Below are 12,480 nucleotides of genomic sequence, written 5' to 3' on the forward strand. Positions count from 1 at the left end.
AAAGACTACAGTGACTAATATAGTCCCGAACTGACAAACATCATATATGGACAAACTGTTAACCGATAAAAATGTGCTTATTTATTCAGTTATTTTTAACTAATTTTGCCGTTTCCTCTGAATTTTCTATTTTTTGCTTTTTATGATTTTTTTACTGTCATTTATTCTCATATATTTACTTTTTCCCATATCTGTTTTCTTAATCACATACGATATCAGTGGTTCCCACACTCTTATCTGTCATACCCTCTTTTACAAGATGGAAAAAATTCACACCCCCTGAGTCATAAATTGGTTGCATTTATATCAACTGCTTTTTTTTTTTTTTACTTGGGAAACAAATAACAACAATATAACGAATATCAAAATATCAAAAACACAAAGTGCATGATTCTTTTCATAAACCTCTCTCACTAGTTTCTGGTTTGCAGAAGAGAAAAGAAAATTAACTTGTTGGATTTGACCGACATGTTCACTTCATGAGCGTCATCGGCTTCTCTTTCCTTCCTCGTCATAACATCATCTTGTATTTTACAGGCTGTTTTGCTAATTGACATCTTGATAACTTTTTCTCACTTCTTTATAGTTCTCATATAAATCAGGGTCATGGACCTTTTTTTTTTTTTTTTTTTTTTTTTTTTTTACAGCAGACAGACAGCTCGACTTATAAAAGCAGTAAGAGCACAGGTGTTACTAATGACATTAACGATGGCTCAGTCTCAGCAATCATTGCAATTCAGTGTAACAGCCAATGATGTTATTAGTTACAACTGTATCTGACAAGTTAAAATGTCTGCTATGAATCACTGCATTTATATTTATATAAAAAAAAAATCATTGTTATATTATGTTATAAAACATTGGCTGCAGTTTTTTAAGGGGTTTTAAGGCCCCTTAAGGAGCCACAGATACTGTAAACCTTTTGTACAACACCTCTGTTTTGCAGGCTGTTACAAAAGCCCTAAAGATCTAAATCATCTCCCCTTTCTTCTAATCGGCCATGTGAGTGTATTATCAGACAGGACAGACGGTTGACTCATGCCCGGCCCTTCCTGTGTGTCTGGTGGTGTGACGGGGTGACGCAGCTCCAGGCTGCACAGCTTTGTTTTCTTTGATTATTTCATAGTAATCCGCACTCGTTAGTGGCATTCCTCCCTCTCAAAATATAAAGAGTTCTGATTAGAGAAAATTATTAGATAGGCCGACCGTCAGCCGCCGAGCTAAACAAGGGCCCCTTTATCCACATCACAACATAACTGTTTAAAATAGAAAAAGCCCTTATTTAGCAGGACGGAGCAACCTCCGCTCCAAGGAGGAGCTGACTTGTGTGACTTTCTTAGATTACAATCCTATGATATATAAAAAGATCAAAACCTTAATTTGTGAACACACAAATATATCCAGTATACAGTAGGGACCACTTTCCTATTCCAGTGAATGGGAAAGTGGTCTCATACTTGTGGACCCTGCTGTATGTCCTGTAGTAATAATGATGTAGCCACATCCATCAGCACTGTGTGTTAGGACGCTCTGAGGGTGACATCTTGTGGCCAAGTCAGTTATGTTAAAGCTGCCGTTTATGTCATTGCTGTGATGTGTGATGACACCGTTTCCGAAAAACCTTGAGGAAATAATAATAACTCATTGTCTGCATCGAGTAAGTAATAATTCATAAAACAAAGCTAAAAGAGTTGAGTGTTTATATTTATTATGTGTGCAACTCTGCCACCTGCTGTGTTAAATACAACTTAAAAACACAGCCCTTATCAGACACTTGATAAAACTAATTTTTAACATTTTCCCAGATTAACTTTAGGAAGAAAATGCATCAAAAGAGATCTTTCACTGATATTATTCATCAATCAATCAATTACTTTTTTAAATACATTTTAGTATGTTCCTAAGCTGCATTTGATGTAAAATATAAGAGCCAAAAACGGCTTTTAAGTCAAAGTTTGCCACAGACACAACGGATGAACCTCAGCGATTTTAACGAACCCACGAGATTCAGTGCAAGAACCGACACATCGTAGTGTCTCAACCTCTTATAAAAGGGGCAGAAGATGTTGTTTGGCACTGGAAATCTTTCAAAGGGATGTTGCCGAGGCAGGAGTAAGTGCAAAAAATGTGATGTTTGTTATCAAAGAGCTACACTGATACGAAGCTTTCAAAGCATATAGAGCAACACTGATGTAGAATTTCTATTCCTGCAGACAATCACAGTTTTCTATGCACAGCCATGAATGCACCAAACTACACAGAACAGTTTTATCCTTCCTATCTCAACTTAACAGAGCTTTCTGACTCACTGCTTAGAGCCCCTAATGATGCACACCTGCTGTCACTATCACTGATAAGATCTGCCTACCACCACAAAAAAAATGAAAAAAAACAAAACAAAAAACCACATCACAAAAATAACAAACTAGTCAACTGAAACCTGTATTCTGTTATCTGTGTAATGTGGCTGATAAATTAACATATTAACAGAAAAGTTAAGACGCAAAAAAAACATACCAGTTGGGAAATAGATCTATGTGAAAAGTAAGAGGTGCAACCTTTTCACACATACTTAATGCTAAAATTTACAATGAATGAAAAATAGTTCCTCTAATTAACAACAAATCTCTTCAGCATCACAGCGGTTAAAGGTTTATTCTCACCAGTGACAATTTAAGCAAAAATACAAGCTTTGAACTTGGTTCTTATTGCTGAAAAAAGAATAATAATAATAAAAAAATGTTTACCTGTTTGATCTTATTGGTTATGACAGAAGGCAGTTTGACTCTCAGCTGCTCCGTCTCCTTGAAGGATGCCGGGAAGCCGCTCAGATAGGCCAGCGCCTGCATGCGGATCAGACCTGGAGCCTCTTTATCTGTCGTCTGGAAAGCAAACAAACAAGTACAATTAACACCTGATGTTTAAACACCACGGTCTCTGTCTTTCATGATTCATTTATTGATTGAGTATAATGTGCATTGAAGGGTTAACGTGACAGTTATAAACTCACCAAGTAACATCTGGACACTGTGAATTTCTGGTCTTCTCTGGACACATCTGTATAGGCTTTTTCAGCTGTAAAAATCAATTCATAAAGCATTTTTTTTAATATGTTTTTATGCATGCAGATGTTTCATTTACATACATAAAGTAGCAGTACATAAAGTAGCAGTATAGAATTAATGTTAAAGGTTTAACACTTGTGAACACAGATTTTCTTATGTCATTAAACAGGCTGAATGGAAAATGTGAGTGGACTACAATGAATGAGTGATACTTTGTCAACAGCTAACGTCACACTGTTCCTGAGAAAGATGCTGAACAAGTAAGTGTTGCAGCAGACAAGCAACTCCCTGTTGTGAACAACTACAGATGTGAATACTTTTCTAATTCCCTCAACATCCCCTCTGCAAATAAAAATGTGCTCTTGGTCAACTTGCCTGCTTACAGATCCCCTCTAGAAAATGTTTTAGGACGTGTAAAGATCCTCTGCTTGGAAAAATAAATTGTGTTCGACACGTTTTTCCCCACCAAAAAAAAAAGTTCAGTTACTGTAAATGTTAAAAATCCTGAAAATGACGTCTACTCCTTCTCCCTCATTAAAAAAAAAATCCAGAATCTATGAATATGAAGTATTATTCATATCAGAAGTTTAACTGCCAGACACAAGATGTCTCCTACTTCCCTGAGAAGTCCATTCTCAGTGTTTGTGTACTAAAGGCTGCAAGTTTCCACATTACATTCTTGTGTAAGTTGCATACCGGACCACCATGTGCTCCAAACTGGGTGTGATGTCACAAATCATGCTTGTAGGTACACGTCTTAAGACAGAGAGAAACGTTCCACTTTCAGCAGATAAATGTGAAAACAGCCTTCTGATGTGAAACTCTAACCTGACGCGCCAGATGGTTTTGTTACACAGAACCATCTGAGAAAGCGTCCTCGGAAACTGTTTGGAAAACACTTTCAAATAAATACTTGGCAGGTGATTGGTTGAACCGTCTGTCTGTCATGTACTAACTTCTTGATGTCACCACCGTTGGTTACAGCTACAGGCACATAACTAGAAGCCTGACGAGACAGTTTCTTGCGTGACCTTGCGAATCCAGCTGCCTCGCACGGAAAGTGAAACTCAACACATACATCATTCTGCACGGTGAAGCTCAAACATCAAACTGGAGGAACAAGAAGTAAAACATCTGACTGGAGGGTGACTTTAAATATAGTTCAACGCCACAGGATTGGGAATATTTTAAGATAACGAGCCTCAGAGGAGACAGAAAAGAACCATCAAATTAGTTCACTTGCAATACTGAAGTCATGCAAACCATCAACACCAGATGGCTTAAGATAATAATAGTAAAAATAATATGCAAACAAGTCAACAACGAGGCTGTTATTATGTTCTGACAGCTCGCATACGTGGGTTATTTTCCTACTCTGCTGATATTGCAGTACACCGCTGGTTTGTACAGGAACATAAACCTAAATGACGTTTCTTGAAAAACCACAGTGTTGCACTGCGGCTGTGCTGTCAGTCCACTTCGCTGGTTCCTTGAAAACGACTGAAGGTGCTTTGAATGGTTAATTATTTTTGTCACGTTCGACACTTTGCACACTGATGAAGCAGAAATATTAAGCTGCTTTAGGGATTTAAAGTGGCTGTTTTAATTGTGTTTCGTCGTCCAACCCACACTCACGTTTTCACTCTACTAATCATTAATGCTGCTACTGTTACTGGTGATGCAGATTTCTCCTCCACCGCTGCCACACCCTCCTATTCTGGTTACTTATTCATCATAGTTCAAATACCATCTTTTGCACTGTAAATAATGTTTCATGTCTCGGTGATAATCTGCCTGCTGGGTTCAGATCACACTCCTCATGATTTTTATTGCTTTCCAAGCAGAATCTCTTCCATCTCTCTGCTTGGAATCGTTGTTTGTTTTTTTTGGAGCATCCTTTTCCTGCCAAATTATATCTCTGATTGTTGCCGGAAACGCTTTGATCCAGTCTGATGATTTAACACAAACTCTCTGCGTTCTTTTGTGCGGCTTTACCGTCGGCCTGCGAATGGAAGACAACCACAGACACGGTGGTGGACGGGTGGAAGGGTCTGTTCATCAGCAGCAGCTCCTTGGCCGCGGAGAACGAGGGAGAGAGCGACGGCAGCTCTTTGATTGTAACGTTGGCCGGCAGAGCGGGATCCAGGGCCAGCATGGGCGCTATGATGCAGTGGGACAGCAGGCATTCTGGCTTCACACTGACAACGACAACAAAAAAAAAACAAAAAAACACTCAAACGGCCATGTCCTCTAACTTTGTGGTTTTGCACTAAATACTTAATCATAGGAATGATATTAGTCAAGTTCACACATTCAGCAAACAGTTTCCTTTTGCGGAAAATGTTGCATCAAGCACCTCTGCTCGGATGGGTTTTTAATCTTAACAAAAAGGAGGAGGGAGACGATGAGTAAGGGGCCCCTTTGTCAACATTTTGGTGGTGAACACACAGGAAGTATCACCCCTGAAGTCTAATCTCCGCTGTGGTTAAACATGCTGCCTGAGCTCTACTGTCAGCGATTTTTTATCAGTAAAGCCAGAGGGAAATGTAAGATTTCTTTTCAGGCCACAACATGCATTTCTTTTACAATTGTATTAGATTCAGATTGTATCATGTCTTAATATCCTAGTGCCTTTACTTTCTGGAAAACAAATCCATGACTGATGTCCTACACTTCTGAATGATGCCTTCGTGTCATATAACCCACCCCAACATCCGGTTTCAACATCAAAATCAGTAACCAACGTCCTCTCACGATGCTTTTTCATTGTGACTTTAACAGTTAGTTCTCTGGGTTTCAACAGTTTGAGGACGTACTTGCAGTTAGAGGCTACACTCAAGTGCAAGGGTTGGGCAATATGATAATGACAGTCCACTGTGAAACCCTATAAATTAGTCAACGTGTTGAAATTTTTATTGCAGTTTATACATCCCTTTGTAATCTCTGGTTGAGTTAATGGGTAAAAATGCAAATCACTCAGCAGGAAATATTTATTTCAGTGTTAGATTTGCATGCGCTTTTTTGATTCGTTGGGTATTTTATTTGCTGGATTTGCAAAAAAACAGACATTTAATGTGTTTATTTTATTCTTAATATTAACTGCTTCACTAAATATATATACTGTATAACTATTACAATATAAAATTAGGATTAGAGGGTTTTATCCATCTAATTTAGTGACCATCACACTCACCTGTCTTTTGGCACTTCAGTTGTCTCACTCGCATTTTTCCCCAGGCGCTCCCTGTGTGCAACAAACCAGTGAATTTCTATTATTTTTTAATCATATATTAAAAAACAGAATATCTGCACTTTTTTTTCTTCTTTTTTTGGCCATGCTAACAGCTGAGAGAGTTCAGAGATTATAACAACACAACTTTCTACTCATAATAAGTGTTACTGTTATGCAATGATTCCTTCTTCCTCTGTCTAAACAAACCAATCACTGTGAGAGTGATAATGCTTCAGCTAAAGCCTGTATGCTAATTCTAGCTGCAGTCACTTGAGTGTGTTTGCACTCTGTGGCCAGTTTTCTGCAGCAAAATAAAAGGCTTATTTTTAGGTGCGTGTTACAGCCTACACTAATTCTACCTAACCATAGAGCGCCACTGCACCCCGACAATAACACGCAGACTGTGGAGCCACAGCTACCTCAGAGCTTTTTGTTCCTCCTCCAGTTGCTCTTTGACTGCCTTCAGCTCCTTCAGCAGAGCCATGTCTGTGCCGTTCACCCATGTGTACACCACATCAATAGGCATGGGCAGACAGAGCCTGCAAGAGAGAGAGAAAACACTCATATCACTCAGACAGTCATCAAACTGCAACGCCTGTGACCCCGTTTCGGCTACCCACCCTAACACCCCCCCACCCCCCGGCACACACTTTCCTTCTCTGGTGAATGTGAATAGAAAAGACTGGCGAGTCTGAATTAGTTTTTGTTCATGCATGGTTACACCTTGTCCAGCTCTTTCAGATTTCTCTCAAGGGAAGGGTACACGCAGTCTTGTGTGGAATGAAGGAGGTTTTTTTGCAGGGTGGAATAGGAGTTTGCATACCTTTTTCACATTAATATCTGTGAATATGATGACATTTTTTCCCCTTCTGAACCCCAACCAAGAAAATTTTGCATGCTACGGTAGGTGAAGCGATAAAAATATAGTTGCTGGAGGTCCAAGACATCATCCTTTAGGACATTTGTCTTCTTCTCACCTGCTTTGGAATGATTTCCCACCAACGTTGTCTCTGTAGGAGTCAAACAGCACATGATACTGGTCCCGACTCCACTCCACCACCACCTGTATGGAGAGAAGATATGATACAATCACCTGGGACACATGGTCCAAATATCACTCACAACCTACAGGCCAGACTACATTCAAAACATGGCAGTTCCCTTTTCCATCTTCACATGTGCATACTGTACCTTGATTTTAAGACTTTTGGTTAGTCTTTAGGAGCTACTCTTCAATTGAACAAATATCCAAAAAGAATATGACAAATAATAACAAATCTTCCTCCAGAAAAAGGATTAACTTACAACGTGGAGGGCTGTAAGTAAGCAAGCCACGAGAATTAAGTATATTAACAGGAATTCGAAGATTTTAATTTAAATAAAATGCACTTAAGTGATTCATGACTCTGCCGAATTTGCCAGAAGACGCTATAGATTAGTAATCTGTGCCAATCAGAGATTTACAACGGACACAGACGTATTGATAAGCGAAGTTGTTTTAAAAAGTCGATTTTTTTGAGTGCAATCTGGTGAGTCTCGATGCAAGAAAAAACGTGGCTTAACCCGGAGCAAGTTGCGTGTGACTGTTAAGTTGAGAGGAAAAAAACAGAAGTGTCTCACCTCTCCAAACTGGAAAGCAGAAACTATCATGAGGACGAGCCCTCCAAAGCAGAGGTAGAGTCCATATCTGTGGGACAGACAGGTGTACGTCTGCCTCTGTAACAGCTTCAGCACCGAGTTGACGACTACCATGGCTCTCCTCGGCGAAGCATAGCGCTGCATTCATTCAAAAAAAAACAAAACGCGAAAAAACAATGCAGGTTAACGCACTAAAACAAAGAAAGTAAACATCACAGGCGACCAGGATCTGTCAGCTGACCCGCCAGCGACACTGCATGACACATGACAACCATCGACCATACATTTCACGCTTCCTCGGCCGCGGTGACGTCGACTCGGTGACGTGAGCTCGTTGTCGCCCTCTGGCGGCGAGGAGGCTGTGATGCGTTCACGCCCCCCGCCATGGATGGTGCCACACTTGGATGACTCTGACCCTTTTATCAACTCTGTGAGACCTGTAATTTCATTTTTATATTATTTTATGATTTGTATTATTATTATTCATTACACTTATTACAATATTTCTTTTTCACGGCTCTATGGACGGCAGTAACCACTGAATCTAAATTTCATCTATGGTATTTTCATTAATGCAAATAATCTTTCTTTTAATTTGACAAGTTTACATTATTTCATTATTTCTAGTTGACATTGTGGGTGTATGTGATGTGATATTGTGTGCAGCTTTGTATTTTGTATAATGTGTTCTGTGTGTTTTTTGCTTTGTATTGTTTGTTATTGTGCTGATATATGTTTTAATTGTAAGGGACTGCAGATGCATCATTTATGTTAAAAGCTGTACACTGCCCCGATAAATAAATACAATCTTCTCATATTGTTGGTCCACCACTTTGGTCATTTCATTTCATTCATTCATGCAAACATTTTTTTTATACAGGTAAGCCATTGACAGCAAGCTCTCTTTTACAAGGACGCCCTAATTACAATATAAATATAAAATATAAGAAACAATAATCATAATCTGAAAATAAAAATGCAAATATGAACAGGTAAGCAATAAGCAGTATAATACATAAGAAACAATAAAAGCAATAAAACACATGATATGAAACCATATTAAGGCAATAAAAAGCAATATATGCCCATAAAAGTTAAAGCTCAGTTAAAACACATGCATTTGAACTGCCCTGTGTCAGCTAAAAGTGATTTAAAATGATTAAAAGGAATTAGCTCGTCTAATTTTACTATCTTCTGCAAGTTGTTCCACTTGTGTGGAGCGTAACATTTAAAAGCCAGTTTCCCAGTCTCGGAGCAAACATGTTGATTTTCCAGGAGCAAATAGTCTTGGGACCTAGTGCAGTGTGAAATTGAACTATTAGCATAGACATGTAAGGTACCCAGGATGTTTGCCAAGGAGAGCTTCGTATAAAAATAGAGCGCAGTGCTGTTCTCTTCTCACTGCCAACGAACGCCACCCAACTTTCTGATACAGAATACAGACTAGAAGATCCTAGAAACTATAAAGTGGATTGACGTGACATTTTGTAAACACATTCATGTTCTCCAGTGGATGCATCCTACTGACTATAGTGATCCCCTGACTTTACCTCTAGCACCACCGTGAGGTTCACTTTTTTTTTTAAAGTACTTTATTGATCCACATGGGGAAACTGATCCTCTGCATTTGACCCATTCACACAAACACGCACTAGGCGACCAACTCCAGTTCTTTTGCCAGAGACTTGGACAGGGGCATTGACGGGAGTATTAACCCTTTTTTTATATGTATATATATTTAAAATTTTATCAGTTTATAGTGCAACACAAGTGACAAACATGAAAACAACAAAAAAAACCAACCCATATGACACAGCACAAGACAAGAGGGGAACTAGATTCAAATAAATGGAAACACAAGAGAGAAAAAAGGCAAAACAGCAGCAACAATGACAACAACAATAAACAAACAAACAAACAAAAAGAAAAAAAGGCATGACGTTTGGCTCAGATTTTCTTATTGTAGTACGCATGTGTTTATGTAGGTATGTGTGTGTGTGTGTGTGTGTGGGTTTTCTGTGTGACAGGTATAGAGGGTAGAGCTACAATGCTCTTGGAGGGCGTCTCTGGTTGGACTCTAAGGACAAAGAGCCGCTGGGGTGGATCAGGTCAGGACAGCTGGGTCAGGGCAGAATTTTATGTATTTATGTATTTATTATTTTTCCTTCCTTTTTCTCCTTTCTTTTTTATTTTTGTTCTTCTCAGGAGTATTAACCTCAACATACATGTCTTTGATTTGTAATTTCGAGTGAAATGTCTCGACAATTATCGGATGGATTGGCATGAAATCTGGTACACACATTAATGTCCTGCTCAGAATGAATTGTAATAACTTTGGAGATTAACTTTTAATATAGTGCCACCATCATGTTTATTTATTTAATTATTGAATTGGCCAATGTTACAGTGTTATCTGAGCTCAATCTTTGAGTAAGAGATTAGGGCCCTTTAAAGTGTCTTCACCCAAGGACTCGTCATCTTATAATTCATCAATGTGTCCTTGTATGTATGTCTGTATGTAAGTCCTATCAACACCTGAAATATTAAACAACTTTTTGACAACAAAACCAAATGTGAAAATTATTTTTGTGGCAGCAAAAAAGCAGAAATATTGGTCTTTAACTTTGTGCGTGATCAACAGAAAGGGAAAGAAACTACTTACACTAGCTTTGTTTGAAAACATGCTCAGCATCATCATGTGACCTACATACAGGACTTCGGTCATAAAACTACTTACATTAGCTTTGTTTGAAAACGTGCTCAGTGTCATCATGTGACCTACATACTGGACTTCGGTCATGGGATATCAGGTGGTTGCATATAAATGTGAGTCTCTGCTTAAGGATGGCGTCTTGGCTTTATTAGAATTGAGAAAAAAGGGTACAAATAGGCTTGTAAGAGTATCAAAGAGGAGACTGACAGCCACATTTGACCTCTTTTTGCTCCTTAAGGTTTACAATAAGTGTCTCCATTCTGGGTTGTCTGACAGTTTGCCAGAATTTCTCCATTTCCTCTTCTGATACCAGGGAGGCCGCTGTATTTTTTTTTTTTTTACTATGCCAGTAGTTCTCTGCTGATTCAAGAGTCCACCAGGCATACCGAGCCTAAGAAAAGACCTTTTCAACCAACAGTTTCTTAAAGTTGCCGCCAAGTAAGGCACTGGCAAGTTTCAAATAGTCACATTGAAATGGCTCTACTTGAGGACTCAGCCTTCCTCAGAATGCAGAAAAGCTTCTTCAAAAGCTGAAAGACTTCTGGACATAAGCCTCCACCAGATGTTCCAGGTTAATCCTCAATATCATGTGGCCTTTTGATGCACCTCAGCTCCAGATTATGCACGTTTACCCAAGTATTCAAAACATGCTACAAGAGATCCAAGTCTGGATTATAAACTGGGTAAAGTGAAAATTTGCAAATTTGTTTGGAGATGTGCACCACTAAAGCATGATAGGTCTGCTTCTTTACCTAATCCTGAGTCTCTGTCATTGTTTCGGTCATTATGATGACATGGGGCATAATCCATAATTCCACAAACTAGTGTTTTGGTTGGTTTCTGGGTCTTTGGGCAAAATATAATGGGAGGAAAGAAGGGGGCCCACATCTTATTTTTGCCCTTAGCAAGTTAATCCTGCACAGATAATCGATATTTAGACTAAACCGTTTTGGTACCAAACACTGATGAGCTGCCTCATGTCTAAACATGGTGTCACCAGGTGAACCCATCTTCAATACCCCCAGTCAGAGGCCACATATTCTCAATCTGGGATGATACCCAACAAAGTTCAAGAGCTGAAACTGTTTGCAGAAGCCTGACTACATAGTTTAGTTATATGAAGTTGGTAACACTCGACCTCCTTCACATGCTTCAGCTCCTTCACCACCAGAGAGCAGTGATGGAAGGCGTATTGAGTATATCAGCAATACCACAATGTAAAAGTACTTAAGTAAAAGGCATGCATTCAAAATCTTATTTATGTACAGAAAAGTGTATCAGACGTGCTTAGTATGCAGAAAATTAGCCAACATGACTGTTATATTGGTATATATAAAATATTTGGATTATTAATAGATGCATTAATTAATCAAAGATGGAGATAATTTAACTTTATAAACTGCTGGGTAATTTAATCTATAACAATGAATTGTTTTATAACAATGTAGTTATCAGAAATGAATGTAAGTAAAGACACTATAAATATAGAAACACCACTTACTGGAAGGAAATATTGTACTTTTTACTCCACTATGTTAATGTGAAAACAATGAATGTATCTTTTGCAAATAACACATGATTATTTTGTAAAATATGATGTATTACTACTGATTGAATAACCCTGCAGTAAATAAAGTTTCAGTAAACTACAAAATGCTGCTTATTTTATACATTTAACAATCAGTAATAGTCTAATAATTCAATAACATGACACTACAACACACAGAAATGGACAATTCTTCTTCTAAGACACTTTAAAAATATAATCTTTGATGCTGCAGGACTTTTACTTGTAAGTAGAGGTGGAAGAAGTACTCAGATTGTTTACTTAA

General features: G+C 38.5%; 1 protein-coding gene across 4 annotated transcripts in view; it reads right to left on the reverse strand.

The window, feature by feature from the left end:
- The window catches only part of gnptab (N-acetylglucosamine-1-phosphate transferase subunits alpha and beta), a 28,954-nt gene that overhangs the window by 15,054 nt on the left and 1,420 nt on the right, over positions 1 to 12,480 (reverse strand). Inside the window, exons 1-7 of one of the 4 annotated variants that reach the window (XM_044342655.1) lie at positions 7,918 to 8,277; positions 7,275 to 7,360; positions 6,717 to 6,836; positions 6,259 to 6,309; positions 5,061 to 5,263; positions 3,011 to 3,075; positions 2,748 to 2,882 (exon numbers count right to left, since the gene is read on the reverse strand). In XM_044342655.1, coding sequence (XP_044198590.1) covers positions 2,748 to 2,882; positions 3,011 to 3,075; positions 5,061 to 5,263; positions 6,259 to 6,309; positions 6,717 to 6,836; positions 7,275 to 7,360; positions 7,918 to 8,079 — 822 coding nt within the window. In that variant the 5' untranslated portion in view covers positions 8,080 to 8,277. Of the gene's footprint in view, positions 1 to 2,747; positions 2,883 to 3,010; positions 3,076 to 5,060; positions 5,264 to 6,258; positions 6,310 to 6,716; positions 6,837 to 7,274; positions 7,361 to 7,917; positions 8,284 to 12,480 lie in introns of those variants that run through there. The other 3 variants (XM_044342657.1, XM_044342656.1, XM_044342658.1) reach the window with 3 other exon arrangements.

The sequence above is a fragment of the Thunnus albacares genome, chromosome 23 (assembly GCF_914725855.1).
Source record: "Thunnus albacares chromosome 23, fThuAlb1.1, whole genome shotgun sequence".
Taxonomy (NCBI): Eukaryota; Metazoa; Chordata; class Actinopteri; order Scombriformes; family Scombridae; genus Thunnus; species Thunnus albacares.